General features: G+C 38.1%; 1 protein-coding gene across 3 annotated transcripts; it reads right to left on the reverse strand.

The window, feature by feature from the left end:
• Nucleotides 1-177: 177 nt before the first annotated feature.
• On the reverse strand, nt 178-27,511 carry LOC580285 (titin). Of its 3 annotated transcripts, XM_030977960.1 has the most exons (12): nt 27,058-27,507; nt 13,001-13,342; nt 11,177-11,515; nt 10,386-10,691; nt 8,227-8,508; nt 7,430-7,729; nt 6,790-7,077; nt 6,250-6,270; nt 5,674-5,928; nt 4,460-4,591; nt 3,228-3,334; nt 178-2,777 (listed from the first exon to the last, which is right to left on the reverse strand). In XM_030977960.1, exons 1-12 carry the CDS (start codon nt 27,125-27,127, stop codon nt 2,286-2,288), a joined length of 2,934 nt encoding a protein of 977 aa, XP_030833820.1. In that variant the 5' UTR covers nt 27,128-27,507; the 3' UTR covers nt 178-2,285. The 3 variants fall into 3 exon arrangements, with proteins under 3 accessions (XP_030833820.1, XP_030833821.1, XP_030833822.1); XM_030977961.1 differs by lacking the exon at nt 7,430-7,729; XM_030977962.1 differs by lacking the exon at nt 3,228-3,334 and having other exon boundaries at nt 2,561-2,777; nt 27,058-27,511.

Consider the following 27,511-nt stretch of genomic DNA (forward strand, 5'->3'; position numbering starts at 1 on the left):
CTCGACATTTAAAGGTAACGAGGTGAAAAATGAAAATTATCTAGAGATTCACGCACATTTAAAACCTCTCAAAAGGCAGAAAACAAAATAGAAATGGTTAAGTTGAACAAAAAGGGGGAAAATCAAGGAAAGTGAAATATTAACAAAAGTGAAAATTAGCAAATAACAATGACGGCGTATTTTGATAGCAGTGATTACAATGCAAAATTTAATTGTTCTGTATATAATTGCCGTTTACATGTATTTACAATTGTTTATATTTGTACAAGAAGTCATTTGAAATGACTTTAAAATTGGACCAGGATCCTTATCATTTACAAAATGTACATAATCTACAAAGGTTAATTCAATTCAATATCAATATTTGTGAATTCTGCTCACAAGGATGTATATTTTCATATTTCGCTTTCTACATTTTATAATCATACTAAATTGTTTATTTACATGAAACCCTATCTCATTTCTCATGTCTATGCTCCACATTCTAGATACAATAAGCTTAAAGTCATACTCTACTAGAAGGACTACCGCAAATTCCCCTCTAGCGCCATCTCGGGTCAGCTTTTGTAGTATGTTCCCGCGTAACTGCTGTTGGTTCTCGCATCGAGTCCTGGGTAGCCATAGGATAGCGATGTGCAATACACAGTTCGCTAGAGCAGAAAGTTCAGTTTAGCTTCAAGCAGACCGAGTATTTTATATTTGAAATGTCGTGAAACAGTACACAATGTGAATATAGGCTGAAATATGATATATCACTATTTACAACAGTTTTCTTACAAAATTATGATTTAACAACCATCAGTTTTTATTTCTGATGTAGTCTTAATGAAAAACGAAACGCTTGTCTACTATTTTCATAAAACTTACAAAATAAGACGACTGATAAATTAGTACATGTATTTTCAAAGAATTGTCAACGTAAGTAGTACTGTTGATTGTCATCAATCACCAGAATATGATACATTAGAAAATAGCAATTTAATAATAATTATGATCACAATATTTTGTGAGTAATATAGAGAAACTCTAATACTCTAAAAAGGGAAGGAATGTATATTAGAATAACCTAATAGAAAAGGACATAAAATGGAATGTAACAAAAATGGCAGGGTACAACGCGCAAATGCATATTCAATATTTGGCATTTTGGCATACTGTTTTCTTGCATAAAAAGGCTTTTGTTTTAACGTGCTTATCTATAAAAATTCTTTATAACAAGAACATCGCAAAGACTTTGGTAAAATCAAGTCAGACGGCAATTCCACTGCCCTACCCCATACGAATCATGTTTGTACGACGTAATAGATCATTTAAGAGTTCGCACATTTCAATAGGTGCCGAACAAGGCTATCAAATTCACCTTCGGTTGATTTAACGAAAATCTTTGCGATCGCAATAAACAAAGAAATTGTAAAAACGCAATATACTCGATAAAACCTAAACATATCAGCAAGTGGAATGTTTTGCAAGTATAATGGCATAATAATAAGAGGAAAGCTACCGTGCCTAGGTGTAATTTAGATTATAAATGATTAATAGAGTGGAAAGATCAGATTTAAAAATGATCTTTCTTTTGACAATAAGGGATAGAGCAACGTCGATCTGGCGCTGCTCAGTGGCTGCCAGGCTCACGATCAATTGGGCAAAAAGAATTTCCGTTTCGGTTTAATAAAATTTGGAGTGGACTATTAGGCTATTATTATTATTATTATTATTATAAATTCAACTAATTCGGAAAGTTATCTCATGCTTTAAGACTCTGGTTATCAATGGCCATGTTACAAATTGATTTGCAATATGTCATCGTAAATCATGTTTCTCTATATGACTAGTGAAGATTACAAACACTTGCCTTCGTTCACCAAATTGTGTAAACATGCAATGTTAAGGAATGCTTATTCAGACGAATTTGTGTTATTTATGTTACGTATGTTGAGTTCAGTGCTTTCAAGATCTTCAAAGATATTTCCTGAAACCTTAAAATTATAAGCCTGTCTTGGCTAGAGATTCTACGAAACGGGACCTACTCTCATTCAGATTCAATCCTCGATGGTATGAATGGTCGCAATACTTCCTATAGTCTCAAATCTTTCAGCCAGTGCTTCATAAATACAACCTGACCTCGCATACATGCGTTTTTGTTTGTGCATTCATAATGCCCATGCTCTCTTCAAGACTTTTTTTCAAATACACCAACTCCCACAATCATATTTATTGCTTTTAAGATGCAAGTCCTGACCAAAGAAACAAATGCTCATCACTCTTTTTAAAGCTCTATCGCCGCTTCAGTAGACGGCAAGTGCCGGCGTTGTCTCGTCGATCGATGCTACTCGGCTACTCTTCGGAACCGAGTAATACCCATCATCGCTATCACTCGGCGACCTCCGCTCATTTCCGACATCCACGAGCAGCGCCGTTTCAACATCGGCATTTTCCGGTGCACTATTGTTATTCCCAACGGACGAAAACGCAGACTCGCTCGTCAACTTGTCAGCGGGGCTGCTCGGTTTGCGCACGGACTTCTTCAAAACGGTCGGAGAGCGCATCGGTAGGTAACTTGTTAGCGTTGTTGTGTAGGTGCCATCGATGTGGTTTTGTTTTACTTTCTCGCCGCTTGGTGGCGGTATAGCGATATCGTCCTTATTGTCGCCATATCGGAGATCGGAATCCGGAGCGCCGCTAGAGGGCGGTGTGCATTGTTTGTTGGCAGGAAGGGTTGATTGGGCGTAAGGGTGCATGTAGGGGTTCATGGATCCCAGTTCTAATCCGTCGTATACCTGAAAATTAAATCCAAAAAAATGTAAATCTATATTCACAAAAAAACGCTGTTGAACATTCAATAAATTATATCCCCCCCCCCAGATTAATTGAACTATTACAGAGGCGAAATGATGCAGTACATGTATATTTATGTAATTAATTTGGATTGCTCTATGTTTAGCATCTACCTCTGAGCGTTTATGTAATGACACTTGATCAGTAAAAGTTGCATAATATCAGTTATATACGAATTTGATGGCAAAATAATAAATTGTCTAATGGCAAATTAATCAAGTTTGAATATAATAGTTAATATTATATCTTGTCACTCGTCTTTTAAATAAAAATTTAAATTTGAATTTCAAATTGCATGAAATGGTTTTAGATATGAAACGCTATTAATGATGTATTCTTGCACAATATTTAGCATTCATATATGACTTTCCCTAAATATTAATTGTTAATACCTGAGACTCCATTGCCTCTTGGCACGACGGTGAGGGCGGGCCAGAAATATTTCCTCGCGGTAAAGTAGGGAGCTTGCGAGAGCTCATCTGCATATGCAGCATCGGGCCTGTGAACCAAGGGCAAGGGTAGGATTCTCATGTTAATGGCATTCTTAAAGCGGGACTGCACTACTTGCGCCCTCCATACAGCCAACAACGCCTAAGCGGTACCGTTGATCCCCATGGTCCCCTTTTTTCAATGTTAATTGACAGCTGATTTGATGAGATAACCACCTGTAGGGATGTCTAGTCCATACTGGCCAAACTAGTGCAGATAGGCTTTAAAATCAGATTAGCATGAAGTTAATGCGAATTTAATCAAAACAGCCTGCAACACATTCATCTAATCAAGAAAGCATCATTCATTTCTAGAACCTCTGAAACATTGAAGGGATGTCTGTTTTTCATATAAATCTAATATAGTGTGATAATTTTGAACAAAAGAGATGTTCAGTTCATTGTTCATCTAAAAGACGTCATCTTTGCATAATTCAGAAAGGAAGTTTTTATAGTGATACTGTATTGTTCCTGATAATATACGGTGTGATTTATAATTTTAACAAAACAACAGAGTCTCTAATAGGAACCACCCCATGCTTCGCATTACAGTATGCACCTTATGTACCATGGAACTACAAGTAAAATATCTTTAAAAAATATAAGCATGCTTAAATATGAATTAGCCGGGAAATAGTAAGCAAAGCATTTAGCAAACAAATAATAGGAACAAATCATTTGCCACTTCTTGAACTAGAGCAAAAATTTCAATAAAATTTGCTGTATTGATAAGAATAGGGCATGAGGCGATCACCAATCAACTTGTAAAGAGGCATATTCTATTTATTTTTAAAATTGTGTTTCATCTCATTTTCATCTTTGATCATTGATTTGTTTTTAATGTTTTTTCATATCTTTTCGTTCATTTATATTGAATTATATGGCTTACAAAGAGATGATATTGCTCATATTTTAAATTCAATTCTGTCTTTCTTTTAGAGGAAGAGTGATCAGGAACCCGTTTCACAAAGCCCTTTTTCAATGACAAATGACAAAAATAAGTGACAAATCTGCCCGGCAAATCTGCTGATAACCAAATCAGAAGCAAGGATTTCAGTAGCTTATAACAGGAAATGTAATTTGTCACTGATGACAAGTTTTGTGAAACGGGGCCCTGTTATACAAATATACCGTACCTCGGTTCTTATTCCATTTCCATGCAGCGAATACAATAAGGATGACGACCAGGCAGACGACAGCGCCCGCTACGATAGCGACCAGGCTGATAATGTCAAGGTCATTGGTTTCGTGCAATGTACTTTCCACAGCTGTCGAGAAAATAATGGGACACAGTGATTATGATGAATGGATATTAATTTTCATTACTTGGTATCCCAAAAGAAAGAGTCGTGTGCCTGATAAAAGGGCACGAAATGGTAGAGGACAAAACTATTGTACTGTACATGTCGGGGAAAACACATGCCAAAGTTTGACCGTTGAAGATAACACAATTCAGTCAATATATCTACAAAGTTTTTTTTACAGTAATTGCATACGATTTAAGCAACAAAACACATTTTGTTTTGTCTGTGTGCCTAGCACACAAGAAAATGTGGTTTTCAAACGAGACTTTTAATATCAGAACTAGTCCTCATCGCATTATCCCTGCCCATGATCATTACCAGTATTAACAGTTGATCACAAAAGGCAATATAATTAAGATACTGACGGAGAATTGAAAAAAAGTAAACGTGAGATAAATGCACGGACGCAGGGGCGTACGCAGGGGGGGGGGGGTTTGGGGGTTCAAACCCCCCCTTTGGTATTTTAATGTATGTAAACCCCCCTAAAAAAACCTAAATCCCCCCCCCCCCCCTTTGTTTTTTTTTGTTTTTTTTTGTTTTTTGTTTTTTTTTTTTTATATAAAAAAAAGATTATCCCCACGGCTAACCTAAATAAGGTGACCTTACCCCCCCCCCCCCGACGAAGAAAAATGTCAAATTTTGAAATTTTGAGACCACAAAAAAAAAAAAAGTGTCCGCTTACCCCCCCCCCCCCCCCCCCCCCCCCCCCCCCCCCCCCCCACTGAGCGACTTTTCGGCTGGCTGAGTCGTTGCGATTTTTTTTTTACCTCCAAAAAAAAGAAAAAAAAAGTGTCCGCTCACCCCCCCCCCCCCCCTCCAAAAAAACAAAAACAAAATATTTTAAACCCCCCCCCTTGAAAAAATCCTGCGTACGCCCCTGCACGGACATATCAATTCAATTCAATATGATAAAATGTTTATTATGTAAACCTGCTAACAAATAATAGACAAAATCATTGGCAGATAAAATCCAATTAACCTTTTTCTCTGTTCCTCAGAAAGTATGAAATTCAGCTCGTTAATGGCACACATAATTTGCTACTTACGCAAGGGAGGGAACATCACACGATCTGCCTCGCTGCACACGCCCCGCCCACAGCTCAGCACCCAGATCTGTGAATCCGTGACTTCCGTCTCGACCCGGAAGGGGTCGTTGAGCTTCAGACATACGTCTTCGCGTCGAGCGACGATCACTTTGACCTCGAGGCCAAAACAGAGGTCGTCGGGAAGTGGTCGGGTGTCGTTCGATTTGGGCTTGACGGTAATGAAGCCGGTTGCGATGTCGTAAGTGGCGACCACACCTGGGGTTTAAGATACAAGAGGTTTGGATGAAAGTCATATCAAACTATAATGACAATAATTGCTGAAGATTCGACGTTCGGTACACAAATATTATTGACACAAGGACACGTGTCTTATACACATTCTTTGGAACACGTTGCTATTGGATCGAGGGCTATATAGATTAAGAAATGTCTTTATTTAATTTTGCTCTTCATAACATTGTTAAAATGAATTCGTTAATAGCTTTCATATAAAACAAACGATGAACTACGCTGCATAAAGTGTGCTTGTTGGCATGGGACCATAAACTTCAAGCAAAATAAAAATGTGAAACTTACCTAGTCGATCAGGTGACAATGCTGAAAGAACATAAAATAAGAAAAAACGCATCAGCAAACATTATAATATTGATGACATACTTCTCAAATATCTTCTAGTGTTTGTCTTCCCTTTCCTGATCACAAATGTTGTGTTATTTATTTACTTTCAATCTTGCTAGTATTAAAAGTGCAAATAGAGGTTTGTCAATGAAGACACCGCCACGTGGTGTTAGGATAGATTTATAACATAAATGATTATTGTTCATTCTAAAAGCATTTCCCATAGTATTCCCGTCAATAAATGCGGATTTATAAAAAAAATCCTTACAGTGTACGCTTGAAAATAAAGCGCACACACCGTCCAGGGATGCTCATGGCGTTAGCTCAGCAACATTTCTCTTTAATACATGTGCAAGTAAAGTAAATGTTTATTTGACAATAGAGTTACACTATAAAAAAAAAAACCCTCACAAACAATTTGCAACATTTGTATCACCCATTTTAATCCTTCTGCCCCCTAAAAAAATGGATTGCAACTTTTATAAAAAAGCAACTTACGAGCAGTGGAATTTTGAGCAGGCCGCGACGCTTCACTCTCTCCGAAAACATTGTCGCCTGTGACGGTGACGTCATACAGCGAGTACGACTGCAGTGCGAGGATCTCGAACCGCGTATCGTTTAAACCGCGGTAGACCGAACACTTCTGATTGGCTCCCACCAGGCATGACGTCACGGTGAATGTTTGAACTGCGCCCCCATCGTGTCCCGGCTGCCAGACGACGGTCAGAGAAGTATCGGTGGTGACCTTTTGGTTGAATTGCACAGCGGTGGGAGGGGACGGTTTGGCTGCAGTTGAGAGAGACATAACATGTGGATGATGAGTTTGCATGTAGTTTATTTGGACGAACTTAATGTTAGTTATTGCATCTTACCCCAACAATTGTCCGAATTAAAAAAAAAATTATATTTAGTCCTTTCTGGACAAAAGCCAAACAAACATTCTAACAAACACATGTTTTGCCATTTTGATATTCTCAGGTAGAACGTAAAGCTAGAGCAGCTTAGGTCAAAAACATGAAAGTAGAGGCATTTCAAAACTGGTGTGCCTTTCAACCAGCAATTCGCTGGATATTCCCGTTATTTCAGATATCCTCAATGTATCTATGAACACGACAACCCTTTAATATCCTTTTCTTACACTTTCCGCTTAGAGTCACAAAAATCTCGGATCTTCCATAATCGTTCTCCGCCTGGCATCGATAGCTTCCATAGTGGATGGCGGGATCGATATTGAATATATGCAGGTTACTGGTCACGTGGGTAGAGTAGTCCGTCTGTTTGACCAGCACAGACGACGGATCGGTGATCGTTCGGTTATCGGGAGTGTACCACGTGATGGTTGGTTTGGGTTTCGCTTCCGCGATGCAGGTCAGCGATATCGCTTCACCTTCGTTGCCATGGGCACGGTATCCCTGCTCGTTTGTGGTGTTTGGAGCATCTGTACCAGGGTGAATGAAAATTCTAAGGATTTCGAAATGGCATGACATATCAAAGAATGTTACTTACAATATCTGACAAATTCATATATCTGAAAAGGTTTCTGCACACAGCGTCAAATTAGATTTTCAAGCAAGAGTTAAATACAAAATTAAATTTGCAGTGGCTCCATGACATTTTGGAGCCAAATTCATACTATGAACCAAGGTTTTGACCTTTTTCTACTTGACCTGTTATTTAATAACTGAGTTTCGGTTATCTTCACCGATAGAAAATGAAGAGTAACAGCTCTACTTCTGTCATGTACCACAACATTTTATCTTTTGAATATTTACGACAATTCATTGAGCCCTATTTGGCAAAAAGTTTAAGTTCAGCATCATTTCGATCCACCTTTCGACATTTGCCTGTTCCAAATATTTTGTTGTTTTCCTTATCTTTATTTGTTTGATTGTTTTGTTTTGTTTTGATTACGCAGATCTGTTATACTAGACTTACGGTAAACGATGACCTTTGTAGGTGTCGAGTGGCTTGACCCCACACCGTTGTCTACCGTACATCGGTACATCCCGGCATCAGCACGGCTAACCGCGTCGAACCTCAACGGCGCGTTACGCTGCGGTCCAACAACGTTACCGGCCTCGTCTATACGCGTCCAGCTGGTGTAGGACGCCCCCATCGGGTTACCACTTGCAGTGCAGTTGACTTCGAGATCCCGCGTCCCTTCGACCACGCTGTCAAGGGGTATCCTGGAGTGCACCGTGACATCCGAAGGAGGAGCTAGGAGGGAAAAGGGGGAAATGCCGTTTGAGAACAAACACTCGCAGTATCATATTTGGTGGTATTCTCGAAGGCGGACTAACTTTAGTCAATGGTTTAATCCACATACCAAGTATGGAATGCCAAGTGTCCATATATTTTTGAATAATTTGATACATATCCCTAAATTACCATGATAACATAATTTTATCACAGTTATGTTGTTGTTTATTAATCATGTTATTACATTTTATTTTAATTTAGTGACTGATTGAATTATTCAAAAAACATATTCATATAGACACTTGGCATTCCATACTTAGTCGGTGGATTAAACCATGGACTAAAGTTAATCCGCTTTCGAGAATACCACCCTATAAGTTTACTCTCTACAGCTACATCAAATGAGACCGACAAATGGCCCACGAGACCGCCAGCCCATGGGATTTACAAAGCCGGTCTCGCAGACCTTCTGCAAAGTAGGCCATAAGGCAGATGGCCCACGAGACCACTGATTAAGAGACCACCATGTCCGTTTTGAGGACCTTCTCGTATCTCTTCTTTTGGCTCTACAAGGAGACCGTCAATGTCGGTCTTGTAGACTAGGATGTCTTTTGTCTCTACAGTATGGAGTCCAATATGACATTTACCCAACAGATTCTTACAGCCAATCTGATTCCCTATTGGATTCTACAACGAAATAATATGATTCTCAAAAAAGCCACCGGCCGATCATTAGCCAAAACCTAGCCATGTTTTAACTGGATAAGAAAAGAGCACAAGTTTCCTATACAGGCCCCCAAAAGAACGCAATATCTGTGATCTTCAATTTCAACGACGTCATTGACATATTAATGTCATTGTTTTGCCGCCCACGATCAACATGAAACAGTTAGTGATAGTAAGTGATAGTAAATGATTTTACAACAATGGATGGAGAAAATGTGCCAAACAGACATGCTGTTAAAATAACATATTCATAAAACAATAATGACGATTATCATTATTTATCGCTTATATTTTCGTTAAAAATGTTCTGGATGCCATGGAGGTCGAGCATGCCAAATAATTCGTTGTTTTAATCACATGCTTCCTGTCTATTACCACATGCAAAATACTTTGGATTTGGTCAGGTTTATTGTGCGTATTCTCACTATGGTCTTGCTTATATACAGAAACCTCGATATATTGTTTTTTGTTGCCTTCAGTTTAAATTTGTTTTTATCATGTATTTGTTGTGTTTTTTGTAAAAAGGTAGATCACATGAGAATCAATATCTAACTAACGCACTTCCGAAGAAAAACAACCATGTATTAACTTTTATACATGTAACCCTTAATATCATCACTTTTTATCAATTGTTAAACTTGATAATATTGATCTAAATGTTAACCTTTTTTATATTTTACGTTTCGTGGGGAAAATAATTATCCTTCGGCAAAATGAGGAAAACAATGTATTTTGTAAGCTTTGGCGCCTTTTCCAGAAATATGAGACGAATTTAGGGGTGATAATATTAGAAGACCCCAACAAGATAGTTGGTCCTCCAGTAATAAGAATGGTTGGTGGCTATGTTCTTTATATTTAGTATCCCCTTCTAATATCGTTATTTTGTATGCAAAATATTTTTTGCTTGTTTGAAGGATCTATATCACTTCCTCCCATCTTTTAAAAAGAGATTAAAATACCATAATGAAGTTCAACAGTCAACCTTTACACAACAAGATAGGTTTTCTTTATTTCTTGGGGTAATTTTATGAGGCAGGTCTAACGCATTTGAACACTAGAATCTTGTTGTTCATTGTACCTATGTTTGTCAAACGTAATCATTTTGTACATTTGCTTATACTATTTTAAGCTCTAAAAGAAAACATGTATTTCCTTTTTTCTGTCCTTACATAGAATATCTGGTCGGCACGGTTCTGAACAAAGTTGGCTGCACATTGCCGTGCTCTCAATACAGCATACGAACTCCTTGTTGAAATCTGCCTTCTCGAACTGCTTGGTGTAGGAAAGGACGTTCGCAATATCTTCGGCAATCGTCGCCCTGAATTCGGATGACGTATTGTCAACCCGAGCGCCATCGTACAGCCAATAGAGCACGGGTGGAGGGGAGGTTGCAGCCGAACGGCAGCCGAGGGTTGCCGAGTCGCCAGAATTGACCGAGGTCGGGCATTCGTGCACCATAACAGATGACGGGCATACTGTGATATCAAACAGAGGACAAACAACATTCTTACATTCATGTAGTCTTTTTTTTTATTTAGACAATGTATTAAGACGTTTACTTAGAGAAAAGTCTCATGCTTCAAATGACAATGTCAACATTTATTTTCTTTAGGCCTGATCACCATCATCAACTTCATCATCGTCGTCATCATCGTATCATCAACATCATCATCATCATCAATACTGCATTCAGTAGACCAGTTAACTAAGTTATCCAAATTGTATGCATACTTCTTTAATAAAAGATGTTGTCAGACGTATGCCCGACGCAGTCAAAATATAGAATATTATTGGTATATTTTTTTTCTTCGTTAGACAACAAGTCTTCTTGAAAGAAAAAAATGAATATAAACTGTACATTTAGAGAGAAAATAATAGTACAGTCACATATCTTTGAGTGATCTGTATATCTCAATCATCCCTCATCAGTTGTTTGGTAGAAGAGCAAACAATTTCATACCTTGTACATCCAATACAACGGTGGATACCACCACCTGACCGGTCGTGGGATGCGATGCTGAGCAACGTAAAACCTTTCCCGAATCCTGCATTCCCGGGGTCACGTGGACAACGCGATATGACGTCACCAGCCCGCTATCGTCGCTGCTCGGTTCGTCGACTTGATCGCCCATCGTGATATTGATTTGCTCTCCCTCCCATTCAATGGCAACGCGGGGTTTACTTGGTAGAGCGAGGGAGCAGCGAAACTGATACGACTGATCACCTTGGATCTGGACGACCGAGTTGTTGGTGTACGAAGTCGTCCGGAAGTCTGAGACGACGAGACCCTGTATTGGAACTAAGGAGAAGAAAAGAAACGACTTAAGGAATATCATGATAATGCGACATTTTGTTGTAATTTTGTTGAAATGTTATTATAATTAGTAATATGTTCAATGAGTCCCTTTGCTATTCTGTTAAAAAAAAATCATGAATCAATTTCAGTTTATCTTCTTCTTCTTCTTCTTCTTCTTCTTCTTCTTCGTCTCATTATTATACATGTGATTATTTCTCTTTGAAATGTAATGCTTAATGTTTTGTTTGGCATCTCCAACAAAATCGTGCTTCTTGGAAAGTCTGTCACATCCGATCATTTTTTATTGTAAATATTGCAATACCATGTCTTCTTTTGTGTGAAAAGAAATTCATTAAAATGTTTTGAATTTGAAGTTAAACTTGAAAAACGCTGTCTAGCAGAATGTAAACAATATCACAAGCATTGAATCAATACAGACATATGGCCAAACCAAGAACGGAGATACATATGACCTTTGAGTTTCCTAGTTGCAGTTTAATTGATTCAACATTCTTTATTCCATAAAGTTTCCTTCACAGCTTTTATCCCTTCTAAACTATGTCCGCGAGAAAACCATGTAATACCGTGCATACGTTATGACATATGCTTGTTCAAGGGAAGAATGAAAATACAATACTCATACTGTTTTCAGAAAGTTGTGGGCACATATTATCCATGAATGTTATATAATTATGACAGTGTAAGGGTGAATTTAGACAAATGTGTATAGTGATGATCATGCACATTGTGCTTTATTATTCATAAGCCGGGATGGAGAGGCATGTGCCCCCTCCCGATCACCCACTGTATTCAGTATTATTTTGAACAACTTTAGACCAAGGTATTCTTATCTACGAGGTCACCAGCGCCAAAGTGGAACACACGATCTCAACAAAATATTGACTTTAGGGTAGGTGAGACAACAATGTTGTTGGATTTCTGCACACCACTTCCGAGTTAAACATCTACAAGTGTGGGAATTCGGTAAAAGATAAACATTTCACTGCGGCTAGCCCACTGAATTTCGGAAGAAAAGGAGGTTCGTTATTATCAGAGAGCATGTTAATGAGTAGCGTGTACAGCTGGCCAAAAGTTAGGGGAGGCGGTTTCCTTTCTCAAATTTGATGAATAGGAGGACTTTTGGAAGGGTGCTTACAATTTTGGTAAATGGGTTAAATTGGGGAAATAATCTACATAGTCCGGTCTTATTTGATAGGGAGTACCCATCCGCAATTTGGTTTAAACAAAACATAACAATAAATCCTGTACAAATCTCTTTACTGACTATCTGGATAAAAAAAAAGGGGGGGGGGGAAGAAAAAGAATAAGACCAAAAGATAATTACATTGAAATCTTCAAACATGTCGGGAATGGAATGGTGGTGTTACACGCAGACAAAAATATACTGGTCACTATGTCCATTTGAACTTTGTCATAGAGGTCAGGAACTATCTGACATTCTGGTCATTACGTCCTTTTGTCACTTACCATCTACGATGAGTTGAGTTGTGCTTGAATACACGACCAAGTCACTGGTCAACACAGAACACATGTACGTAGCCTCATCGTCTAGCCCCACCCCGAAAATCGTCAGGTTCCCACTCGAAGTCGTGTCAACGTTGAGGTCGTACTTGCCCGGTGAGGTCGCTGTTGATGCCTGCAGCCCGCATGACTGTTCGCATTCGTAGGTCAGGAATGCGGAACCGTCTTTCGACCACGCCAGGTAACCGAAGTCTTCGGGGGTAGTGTGAGGAGTGTAGGTGCAAGTGAGCTGTACGTCGGCGCCCTCTACAGCTGACCTTTGTGCAACCGTTGTCACGGTAACGGCGTCTGTAATTTAAGAGAAAACACAAATAAACAGTTACAAAATGAAATTCCTTGTAAATGCTTTAAATAAAACTAAACGTAACACACAAATCAAACGGACATAAACGCCTCCTGTTTTAGTTGTGCGGATTTCACCTCTGCAGAAAAGGACACATCATCAGACCAACATAAACCTATATACACTGTCAGGGGCGTACGCAGGATTTTTTCAAGGGGGGGGTTTTAAAATATTTTGCTCCCGAAAATTTGAAAATCGCGCCGGCCGAAAAGTCGCTCAAAAAAAAATTGCAACGACTCAGCCGGCAGAAAAGTCGCTCAGTGGGGGGGGGGGGGGGGGGGGGGGGGGGGGGGGGGGGGGGGGTAAGCGGACACTTTTTTTTTTTTTTTGGTCTCAAAATTTCAAAATTTGACATTTTTTTACGTATGGGGGGGGGGGTAAGGTCACCTTATTTAGGTTAGCCGTGGGTATAATTTTTTTTTTCTTTTTTTTTCTTTTTTTAAATAAAAAAATAACAAATAAAAAAAAGCCAAAGGGGGGGGGGGTTTTAGGTTTTTTTAGGGGGGTTTACATACATTAAAATACCAAAGGGGGGGGGGTTTGAACCCCCAAAACACCCCCCCTGCGTACGCCCCTGTACACTGTACAATGGTAAATGGTTGGTGCATCCACTATGGATGCTAATGGAATCGATCCTAAATGAAAATTTCTCGAAATATGAAATGTTAATGTTGGAGACCATGCATGAATTTAGTCCTATATATCTATATATCATCAAATGTTCGCTGCAATTGTATTTTTCTCTGCAACCAATTTGTCAGTACAACATTTCTTTTGTGTTCGCAAAAGACCAATAAATGCATCTTATCTTAATTGTTTAACAAATTTTCAGCATTCAGAATTCAGCAATAACTGACTTGACCACGTTGACGTGGATCAGATACCCACACCGTATTGCCTTATTGGGGCCATGCGTCATTTAAACATACGATTGGTCTACATATAAAGAATCAACACTTCTATATTTTTATCAATTTCAACATTATGATAGGCTTGTAATACTTTTAACTTTAAAAACTTTAAAAACTTTAAAAACCATAACAGAAATGAGACTTCAAATTTCAACGGAAGCGTTTTCATATGGCATTGACATTGGATATAAACTATGAGTGTTTGTATTTTCACATACAAATGGGTCGATACAAATGAAGAAAATCAAATCGAATGTGTTAACAACAAATTACAGTACATTCTCTAACCGCTTTAAATCCAACCACACAGATGACATCACGTGATTATTAATAAAAATGATATTGAATAAATTGCATTAATTATCTATGTAAGCCGAAAAGGAAAGTTGGTGAATTTTTCAATGTGGCCTCAATGACAAAGGATAGCAATGAAATCATAGAATATGCACATGACTTCCGAACACATCTTTCATTTCTGGATGGCGATTCATTTACGCAACAACAAACTTCAAGGGCCATTTCTATCAATGTTGCTTGTGACTCGTGACAGGATTTTTTGTTTTTCATTACTTCGTTTGTTTTCCTAGCGGAATGAAACAATACCTGTGTGAACCACATCAACAGTCCCGACTGCGAACATTCGGAACTAAATCCATTTTATTCATATATTTATTTTATCTTCATTTTTTTATATTTTATCATTCTTCCTTTTTTTTGAAGAATTTCTCGCGGGTTTTACGGATCTTAATAATCCCTAAAAGAAAGAAGAGAGAAAGCATATGAGAGAAATACATTAAATGTGCACCCACCCCCCCCCCCTCCCCCATCGTCTTCATGGTGCTACAATTAACGCCTAGCATGCCATTGCGCATCCATTATCTTGCTTTTGGTGCATCTCACAATTTAATTCTGAATACACAAGTACTAATATATTGGAGATAAGTTTCAAGTTTCAAGTTAGTTAATACAAATCCTCAAGGTCCGATTATCATCAGAAATGAGCAACAATACATTAGAACAAAATACATACATTTCCCGGGGGAAAATGAGATATGCTAACGATCATTAAGGATCGCACCAACATTATTTTCAGAGGTGGAGGGGGGAGGGGGTTACAGATTGATTCTCCCTACAATCGCTGCTAATGGATAACACAAAGAGAAAGGAACGTAAAAACAATGGTCTACTGGGAAATCTCAGGTTATACAAATGTGCATAAGTCAATCCACTTTCTATTCCTAATACTCTTTATCATATACTATACAAGCTTATCAAACTTATCAAACTACTTCAATGAAACCGACACAGGAGTCGGAAGTTTTTATTTCCTAAATGGACCTCATTTTAGGGAAAAAGCAACCTTGTGAAGATTGAGTGGTTGGAAGTCCCGAGGAAGGAACTCAAGGTTTCGATTCTCTCCTAGTCATGTAGATCTGATGGGTTTTGACAATGGGTAATAATGATAATGAGACTAATGATTTATGATAATAATAATTTTGTTTGCACATGGAGGCCTTATCAGCACCAATGCTGTTCTTTCTGAGGGCCCTGTAATTCATTATTACCACATCAATAGCCAGGTGCCTAGTTACACCTGGGTGGAGAGTGGCAAATGCGGATTAATGCCATGTCAAAAGACGTTAGTCTCGTACTGGGATTCGAACCCTCTAACCTTTGATTGAAAGTCAAGTGACAAAATCACTATACCACGACACCTCCACAGCCTATAAAGATGTAAAAGTTAAATTGGCACTCTAAACCATAAACCCTGAACCCGAAAAATAACAGGGCCTAATTTCAACAGGTCAGTGAAAGTATTAGCAAAAATTGTTGAACAAAATGAGAAAGTTCTTTCTGAAGGTGCGATCAATCGAAGACAATTACTAGGCAACTCTCTGACGTATCTTGAAAGCTCCCCTCTTATTGCCCTCTACTAAAAAAAACTGCCAAAATTTGTATTTTTGATACAACCCCTATGAAACAAATCAAATCCCACATCAATAACTGAGAAAATGAAAGTTTATGAAATTTTCTTGACAGCGCAAATTGGATAGGAGCTCACAAGATACGTCACAGTGTTGGCAATTTGTGTTTCGCTGATGACAACTTTAACAATTCATAACTTTGAAAATTTCCTATTTAAATCGGATATTGCTCAAACTTTCTCAAATTGAATACTCCGGGATCGAGAGAGACAAATGTAGATGAAATGCCTTATATGCATAGACACTTTGCGGGAATTTTCCAATTCCCCAGAGGCCTATAGTTTTCCCACATGACCACCAACAAAAACTCCCTATTTATAAAAGAGATATAAATGATAGGACAAGCATAATCATGATAGTTTCCATCTCATGACTTGATGGGATTCCCTTGACTATACAAACGGGGGAATACCCCAAGATATAGCGATTGTTTCGACATTTATGGACGAATAATCTCTTGAAGTGCTTCCTGTAAGGATGTCTTAATGAGGATGTAATGTCATTCGGCTGGCTGGTGTTTATGAGCACTTTCAATTTAGGGAAGCTCGACTATCTGTTACTTCATAATCTATGCTTTTCGAACTAGCAATAACCAATTAAACTGAACAAGACAATATAAAATCTGGAAATCCCCCTTCATTTTGTACAAGTAATGTTGATTTTGCAGACAATATGCGGGGAAATCTGTCAAGCGAATAACTTTTAAAATCTCATGAATTGGGTTTTAAGCCCGGCAGGAAGGATATTGTGCTCTGCCATCCAATATTTTTTTTTTATCACGACTGAAGAAAACTGTCAACGTTAGTGAATCTATCCCTGTTTCTTTCGTTTAAATTGTTTTAAAATGAAAAATTTAGACACATCATTAGAAAAGATAAGAATTCTTGAATATTGCTCTTTACCATAAAAGTTCTACCGTGAAAAATGCCCCATCCCATCCCATGCCCGAAACCAAACGCAACTTCAGCTTGAACTTGTAATTCGATGATGAACCATGACTTTAATAGTTCTTATTACATAATACTAAATATGAGTCGTCCTTAATTACTTATTTTGACTGGTTTCCAATGAATTCACGATTGAGGAGGCACCCACAACAATAATTACACGGGCGGTAGTGTTACAATTTTAGATCCATTAATAATTAAATGGAAAAGTGTTCGGGGAAATAACGGAAGAAGTTTTACCCTTGAAAAAGCTGGTATGACATTGAGGCTGTAATTAAAGGCTGTTTGTACAGCTATCGTGCTCTTTATTTCTTCCTTTCCTTTCCTTTCCTTTTTTCTTTCTCTATTTTTTTCTCTCCTTAAATTTTCCCACTCTTTCGAGATATACCTCATTACTGTATCTTTTATGTCCTTATTTCTTTTTATATTGTTTCTCTCCCTTTCTGTCAATATTAACCCTCCATAACGAATAAACACCACATACATTGCCAATTTAATGGTCTGATACTCACACCCATATCTAGTTTGGAGTTTGTTTTAATTTTGACCCTCTATGTTTGGATAAAACAGCAAAGCTATTTTTTTATTCTCAAAAAACCAATTCAAAGTCACCTACGGGGTTTGTTTTTCCGTAAGAGCTTCATTTGAAAAACAAATACTGAGCATAAAGTCAACGAAGATTGGGCTTGCAGTACATACCTTTTGACGGATGGGAGGGAGGGGTGGGAGGGGGGGGGAGGGGGTATTAATTTAACTTGGACGGGCCTTTTAGATTGGTGGTTAGATGAAAGTCGCATCACATTCACAATATTAGGATCATAATGTTTGCATTATACTGTCAATATTAAGCCACGACAACGAGTAAACACACACAATAGGTTGCCAATTGTATGGTCTGATACTCGCACCAACATCTAGTTTGAACTTTGACGGGTTCTTATTTTGACCTACCATGTTTGAACAAAGAAAAGGTAAATCTATTTTTGTCCTTGTTAAACAAAACTCAAAGTAACCTACATGTTTTACTTTGTTAGAACTCTATAGAAAAATGCCTGCTGTGTAGAGGTATAGCAAACACAAAATCGGGACTCGACCGTGGAGGAGGGGGGGGGGGGGGGGTGGGAGGGGGTGTTACTCCCGGACGGGCCTTCCCCATTGTTTTTTCCTTATCTTCAATACATTTATAATACCGTGATCATACTTCACATTAACGCTATATCATTAATGCTGATTATCATAATTATCAGTCACAGCCTCACAAGAATCAATTCATCGGGCGGAAGAATATCAAATTTTGCGATGATGCAATGATATCGATGAGAGAAAAGTATCATTACTATCATGCAATGACGTAGGCTTTATAAGTTTCAGTGGCGTTGATCCCACTCATCTATTTTTAATTTTCGAAAGTGAAAAACAATTACGCAATCTAGGAGTGGTATAGGCGTATACAGAAACCGAAAAAAGGATTTAATATAATGATAATGAATCATCATAATATATTATAATAAAACTAGCACACTATTATTTTCTATTCATAATTATTTACATTTTTGATAACAACGAATTAATCTGAAAAGATGACAGAATTATGAGTCACATTCAAGTACCAATTTGATTCGAAAGTTAATCCCGTAGGTCGAAGTATACATTAATTATACACTCATGGCTGTCAACAAAATAAAGATTGCAAAATGTATTCCATTCATCAAAGATTGGAAATCTTCTTCAACTTTGATGTCAACAATACCACTTGAAATAAGTAAGCACTACCAGTCATGAATTTATTTGTATTCGAAAGTATACCTCTTAGGTATGGTATCAACGAAACTACTTAATTGAGAATTTAGCAATACCAGTCATGAATCTATTGGTATTCGAAAGTAAACCTCCTATGTCTAATACAGAGGTATACGTCAATATATTAACCAGGATATACGTATGAAAGTCATGACCCTGTGACGAAAGCAAGAGCAACATTGGTTTCCTTCACAATCTTTTCGACTTTTTATAGCAACAAAACCAATAACTTTGAAATTATAATAGTCATGCATCTATCTTCATTCGAAAGCAAAATACGTAAATCGAGCCTTATACTTATATTTTTATTTTAGGAGCTAGTATGCGGATAAGATATGACTGACGTAAGAGTTTTGTACAAACATGGACTTATAAATATAAGAAAAGTCAAAGGTACGAGCAGATTGAGTCCATTTATAATCAGAGGCGGCTCTATATGTTTCTCCTACAGAGGGGGCGGGGCAGAGGTGAAGCAAGCAAGGAGACAGATTCTTAAACAGGGGCACATACTTACTATATTGTATTGACCTATACTGTGTATAAGAGGTATGACAGATTCGTTTGAGGGGGGGGGGGGGGAGGGGCTTCGCCCCCTGTGCCCAACTACCCTGGCTTCAATAACTTTGATTAGTGCTGATGACGTGATTGAATTTTGCAAGATTATAGAAGAATGACTAATTTAAAGAGCTTAAGAACCTTGAAATGTATACAGTGATCGATCATTTTTTGTAAGAAAACACACATTAAAACAAAAACAAACAAACCAGTGATGGGCAGGGCACTAAAAAACATGGGCACTTATGTATCCAAGAGGCAGCCATGTACTCAGCATGCATACACTCTCATGTATGGCTTGTGGTTCAAAATGTTGGCTTTAATTATTAAAATCCTGCACTTTAAATAGGGTAAAGGAGTTTTACAGCTAATGAGTTAGTTTTTCGACAAACTATCATTCTTTTCATTCTCAGGTCAGTTTGCATACTGTAGCCAAACACACGAACTAAACGCTAATTGCTAAACCACCTAACACTGGATCAATCTTGAGACAATGCAAACACCAATGAGACAAAGTATGAAGTTCATTCATTGTCCTTGATTTTATTTTTAATGACCACAATCTCGTCTATACTCGTTTAATTTCGCGGAAAACTAACATTTTAAGTCGAGTGGTGTTTCTGTAGTTATTTATTTCCTTTCCTTCTACGATTTTAGTTCTTTTCTTCTATTCTTCATCACATCCTTCTTTCATTCAATCAACTTCTTAAGTCCCATTTTGCAAGAGAATGTGGATTATTAACTATTTGTATGGGCTCGACCGATCTGTTAATGGGATCTACCTGTATTAATGTCAATCAAACTCTGAAGCTTACAACAGATTCAGGAAAAAGGCGGTATACACTATACAGTATAAACACCTAATGAATTTGATTGTATTATTGTTTTGCCTTCTAAAAACTAGACATTGCCATGCAGAAATCTTCATTACACGTTCTTCTCGTCTGTAGCATGTCTAGTGATATACTTTACCTTCTGTTTTAACAATTGTTATATTTTTGAATTCCGGAAGTTTTAATTCGCTATCCTACTTTTCACAATCAGTTTAACAGCACTTTGCATGTTACCAGTGGTGTAATATCCTTCCTTTCCATCGTCAAGTTCTAGTGATTTGACCTTCAATGCAATATCAGCAAAAGGTTTCCTTGTTTCCTTTTTTAAGCGTATATAGATACATGTAGCCCGTGAATAAGCAAAACTATAGATTAGTTTCCGGTCCCATTTTAATAGAGGCTATTTGGATTTTAAAAATTCTTTTCCTCTGAAATGAATGATAAAACAAACACAGAAAGAAAGAAAAATATATACAAAAGCTAATGTCTAGCATAACAAAACAAATGAACCACTCTCCTCTCCCCCTTAACAAAAACGTCCCCTTTTGAACCCAAGTGGGATATCGTGTATACAGGTACATAATATACAAAACACCAACATGTGCCCGTCTTAACATTTTCGGCTAAGCTATGCCCCTGGAAAATGTGATTAAATCCCTTTTAGCCAGAAAAAAGGTGAAGAAAGCAGAGTTCGGGGCCATCACACTCAAAGTCAATTGCATGATCATTTTCATTTTCAAACACGTTATTGTCATACATAGTCATATACGTTGTGTACTTTTCCCTCATAGGGCCTATACATGCAATAAGTTTAACTCTGTCTTTACAACCCACTGTTTATGTTTGGGGATTATGCTAATAAGGCGAGTACAGGCTACTGCGAGGAAAGTCAATAGTACTAGTCAATACACGGACCTACTACCCATGTTCAACACCACACTCCTATAATGCCCATTTCCAGATTAGACCTTCCCCCGAAATGCCCCTCAAAGCCTTTTGTGACGCTTTTTAGTGTGACCGCATACCAAAGTCCATTCATACGATTGCCCTCTTGAAATTAGGGCCCATTGACTGCGATGGTGTAACGGGCCTAGCTTAACGACGCGTGAATTTGAACTCAGAAGAGTATCCCGTTCACATTAAATAATTGTTCCGCCGTTAAAATGGTTCCCAACTCCAGATAATAACAGCAAATTTGGTTATTATCTGTTTTATGTGGAGATTTGAATATCTAAAAATTGCCTGTCAAACTTGAAGTGGCTTTAAATCCCGAATATAGGTTATCGTATGTTTATCACTGTTGTCTGCATCTCTTATTCTAAATACTTGTGAAGGTCGTGATCTGAGAACCAGCGTCGGGTCCGATTTAAAATAGAAGAATACGTATCAAAATGTTTACTGTCCCATTAGAAGAAGATGCTTTTTAAATCATTTCATTCCTTAGAGATTATCATGAGTAGATTCGCTCCATCTTTCATTCATCTCGCCTACATCCAAGTGCCACGCCCCTCTTTAAAAATAGTATTACAATTCTGATTTTGTTCTGGTTTGTATATTGTTTTTTGTTTTGGTACTGATGTGAGAGTAACCAACGTTTTCGGCGTACACCATGCAACGAGCTTGGTCAGTGAACAATTGTCATGGACTTACTACTAAGAGTAGTGAGGTTTACTCCAAATAGGCCTGACAAGGCTATGAATGGGAACGCATTCCGAAGAAGATTTTCCCACGCCGCAAGTAGGCGTGGCAGGGGATCGAACGACTTCCTGAAATAGTCTTTTTCAAGGTTGCTAAGAATTGATACTATCTTGAACTTGCAAGAAATGGAGTACATGAAACTCATCTTTACTACATGGACATGTAATGTGATGTGTCTTCATAGTACCTAGCTGCATGTTTTATTAAACTCCTTTGAAAACATAAGCCTTACTATTATTTCTTTTTCCTGTGTGTTATCTTGTATGCGCGTTACGTGTGTGTGTATATATATATATATATATATATATATATATATATATGTGTGGGGGGGGGGGCGGGGCGGGGCGGGGTGGTGAGGGAGGGTAGGTACCTTGCAGGTAAATCGAAGTTATTAAAGCGATAACATATTATTTTCGTCTTTTATGGGATCTATAGTTCATTTTTTTCCTCAATAGGTCACTTCAAGGTGAACGTCAACAGTGATTCCGTATACCCTATGCTATTGTCAGTTGTGTGTAAAACTAAAAGCGTCTGCAAAAGGAGACGACTATAGGTTCCAGACTGGGCACTGTCATATCTAGGCTCTGCTCAAAGCTTTCGGGATTGTGGTTTAGTGTCAGATAAGAGTCTGTAATGAAGACTAGATGGGAGGGTGGAGGGAGGTTGTTATTTACTTGGCCCATGGACCTAGTATAGGTTCATGTTTGGCCTAAACGTAAACTTATGCCAACACAATATCAAAGTCTTTCAATAGCATAGCAAGGATATCAAATCAGTCATTGTTGACGTTCACCTTGTAATGACCTTTTGAAGAAGGGAAATATGAACTATAGATCCAATAAACGAGGAAATTCATATGTTATCGCTTAATATTCTGTGTTAATATAACGGAAGGATATGGTCAATACAGCATGTGCGGTGTTGAGACCAGCATTGAATTTGAAATACGAATAAAGAGAAAGAGAGAGAGAGAGAGAGGGAGAGAGAGAGAGAGAGGGGGGGGGGAGATAGAACTTGAAATTGGTCTAAACTTCAATGCACACTAGCAATGCGAGTTATACATTTCCATACGTACAACATATTCAAGTATAGGACTATATATGTAAACATTTGCACCCGTCTGGGCTTTTTTGTACACCTCTGAAATAGCATATGCCTACCTCGCCTCTTCAGAAACCATTTAACCTCACGTAATACAAATTGAAGATTTAGATACAAAGCGCATTACATGTAACAATCCCTTTGGATTATAATAGAACGGCTCAGCATAAAAAGACAGACGGAAGAAAGGGAGACAAGAAAGTAAATAGCGAAGATCCCAAGCTTCGAAACTTTTCTCACAACTTATACCACACACCCCCAAAAATGCAAGCTTTTGAAAATAAGAATGGCCCGAAGGCGAGTTGTAGAAAATGAGGACATAATTATTTTGTCAGATAAAGCGCAGAACTAATTTGGTACTTCGCCACTGTCTAGTACTGTAGTGCAGTGGCATTTTAATAGACAGTACCCCGCAGGTAAAAGCCTCTCATGTTTTATTAGTGGGCCAACAGATAGCGGGACACCGCGTTCCATTTTTACTGATTTGCCCACCCCCCCCCCCCATTGATGAATAGGGATCCCTCTTACAAAGAGGAACGTTGTAATATTTACATTTGAAGGAGAGAGAGAGAGAGAGGGGGGTGCATGCTACAACTGATGAGAAGCTACAGGGTACACCTATGGCTATGTAGGTCCTTGGGCGCATATTCAATATCAATATTTGGTCATTGCCAAAATTATTTTGTAAAACGAATTTTCTGAGGGCATGATAACATAATTATGGAGGTAAACAGTGAGAGAGAGAGAGAGAGAGAGAGCGAGATAGAGAGAGAGCGCGCGAGAGAGAGATAGGGTGAAGGAATATACAACAAGGAAGAGAAGGACAACACACACCGTAAGTAAAATATTGACTTGGGTAACAAAATAAAGATACAAAGTCCTTGGATGGAGACTAAGTAAACAAACCCACGCCAAGATGCTTAGAAACCCGCGCCAAAATCTGAAGTATCTCGCGTTAATCGCCCTCACCTGTGCTACAACACACGGAGTGGTCATCACAACATTGACCCATGTGGGTTTTGTTTACATCACAAAGGAGATACGTCGACCACTATTGACCACTCTTGACCACTCTTGGCTAATGTATTGGCCCAAAAGGCCCTTGGTATTGACCGTGTAACCACAAGAACCAAAGATATTATAAGTACCAACCCAACAACTATCATGTTCAAATACAATTTTAGAGGAGGAAGGGGTGGTCAACCTTTTTCTTTGCGGTTTAACCTTGCTGCTACATATACCTCTAAATCTAATATGCCTACAATTATCGAAATGGAATTTATTATACAGCTATTATACTTCGACGATAGTATTTTATCATTCATATTCATATTAAACTAATCTATTACTATTGAAAACTTCATTCTTCTCACGCATTTTCTAATGATAGTTAAATTGAATAGTATATAGGCCTTCCGATTATAGCATAACGTATTATGATATAATACTGATGTAAAGAGACGACGAATAAGGTAAGGTTTTTACAATGTTTTGTATAATGACCAAATTGACTCGCAAGAACATTAACGTAACCATTGACATTGTCTAAAGCCACTCCTCATAATCGTGATCAATAAAGCTGATGTCTTTTTCAATCAGTTTGTTAATGTTTCGGATCTTCTTTCCGCTTGGTCCACTGAGAATGTTTCGGAAGTGAAGTGTCTTTCCGATTCAAATTTCGGCAAGGATATCGCTGCGTGGTTCAATGCCTGTCCAAAGATGCAATATTCTGTACAGTCTCGCCGAATCTTTAAAAACGTGTGCTCAAAATGTTCTTTCTTTAGTTCAGTAACTGCTGCCTGTCGGAAAGTAATGTCCACTCCCACGTCCAATCCAATATGTTTAATATAGGACTTACTCATTTTATAGATAGATTGAGGTTTACAATTTTGTTTGGACCCTTAACTCCCATAAATTCGGAGAGGGGGGAGGGGGGAGGGGGGAGGTGTGCATCTCCTTCAATCGGTGCAGTTCAATTAAAAAGGGATACACTATTGGGAGAGGGGTCGCTTCATGACAAATAAAAATAGAATATTGTTCAGAATTACTCGAATTAAAGGGATTTTATTATTTAGCGTGTGCCAATTTCAGCAAGAGAGAGAGAGAGAAAGAGAACTACAGGAGAATGAGTCACAATTTAAATCCGTTCGCGTGTGTGGATGATAGATATGGAAGCTAGAGGCAACGATTAAATGAAACGTCGTGCCCTCGACTGAATTATCCTTTCTGAACTCCATTACCAACTATTATACTCGAAGACTTCCCTCTTCTCAGAAGAGAACTTCAAGCTAAAAAGATTTTGCGCAATCATATTAGTTATTACACCCCTTTCCCAAAAGCGCCCATGTTCAATAGATTCTGCGCAATCATTATTGACCTACGTGCGGTGTCTAAAGTTCAAGTTCAATCAGAATAGCCCGACTCAACAATCTGTTGAAAATCACGATCAGAAAATATCATGAAAATAAATACATTCTTCTCTATACTTGACTGTCCAAATTCTTATCTCTGTTTGTTATCTAATTCTTCCATATCGATCTATCATTCCTGTGATATGTCATACATGCTTCTACTTGTTATAGGTAAACATTGATTCATGTTTAGATATCACATATTCTAAAGGGGTTGCTGTCATATTTAAAAATATCGAATGTTTTCAAATATGACGCAATGAATAAACAATAATGACATTATTCAATCATAAAAGTATTCACATTTTGAAGGAAACAAAATATGAGAGAGGGAATAGCCCATTTTCGTAATTTAATCAAATTGTATGCATATATCTGTGTGGAAGTGCCTTGAAACGAATTATTTTATTCACATCTTACTATTAATTGTTTTTTAATAGTCAGAATGCAAATTACATGCATTAGTTGTTGCTAGGTAGGCCAAACAACATGGCTCCGTTATATGACTGCTAAAACAGTGGTTTTCCACTCCCGGAGTCCTGTGTATTATCAAAGCCAGTATATGAATATATTCCATAGGTAACTTAAAATGACTGGGTTGTATGTATAGGCCTACATTTGTTATCTTTTGTCAGTATCATGGCGGAAGCTTCTAAAAACAAAACTTCCATGGATAAACAAAAGTTTTGGCACAGATTTGGCAAAACCAGGAACTTCAAACCAGGAACCAAAGCCTAAGCACAAGTTAATAATGAGTCCTAGGCTGTAATCTTAACTTGACATTGAATAGTGATCAAATGCATAGATATGAATGTACCACATTTACTTTAGGATGTATAATGCCGGGGTATAATAATAATGAAATGTCCATTTGTATAGAGCAGCTACTATGATTATACTCTGCCACGCTTTAAAGTTATACAAAGTGTTATTACCTGGTCCCGGCTGTACAGCTGAGCCGCCATAATAAGGCGCTAAAGCTAAAGCATTCAAGATATTTCTTGCTACCGGGTACTCATTTACTTCACCTGGGCGAAGAGTGGCAATTGTAGATTAATGTCTTGCCTAAGGACGTGCCGTGGCAGGACTCGGACCGCTGGAGTTGATTCGCACATTTTTTTTGGAACAACGATATAGATTAGCAATATGATTGATGATAACATATTGGATTTCTAGTTTAGGCCAACTAAAACAAAATATATGGTATGGATATAAATCTATGAATCATTATTGAATAATTACATTAATATTGGTTGGAACACCCAAGAGAAGTGGAAATACGATCACACAGAACATTAAGTGAAATAATAGTAGAATAACCATCTTATATTCTGGAGTATATATTTTCTACCGAAATAGCAAGAGCGTGGGAAAAAATAACTTGCACGGGAGTACTTAAAATTCATAAGGGGTACTCACATGTACACACGGGCGGTCCCAGGCATGCGATAACTACCAGCACCAGTACACTCCAGTGCCCCTCCATCATTTGCTAGCTGCTCCAGATACCAAGCTATGTGACCCTATCCGACCCGGTAACTTCCTCACAGCACAAGCAAGTAGGATATAATAACAGCGAGTGAGAGATTTGTTTGGGTTTTGTTGGGGGTATAAACGTCGGAACTGCGATGCAATGTACGTGTGCTCGCTTGAGTGAAGTCGGTGAATGGAGCGGTTTTCACACAACAGCGAGGAAGAGGCTTTCTTTGATTAATCGTCAGTTAGATTATGCTTTTTCTCCCCTTTTGTCTATCAAAGGGAATAGAATGAATACATTTCCACCAACCACTTTGCGTGACAGTTTTCTCTGGTGAGGTCTTCAGCCTTTGCGCTCGAAATGAATGAATATACGAACACTCCGCGCTGCTGCTAT

The sequence above is a fragment of the Strongylocentrotus purpuratus genome, unplaced genomic scaffold (assembly GCF_000002235.5).
Source record: "Strongylocentrotus purpuratus isolate Spur 01 unplaced genomic scaffold, Spur_5.0 spur5_scaffold_1, whole genome shotgun sequence".
Classification (NCBI taxonomy): domain Eukaryota; kingdom Metazoa; phylum Echinodermata; class Echinoidea; order Camarodonta; family Strongylocentrotidae; genus Strongylocentrotus; species Strongylocentrotus purpuratus.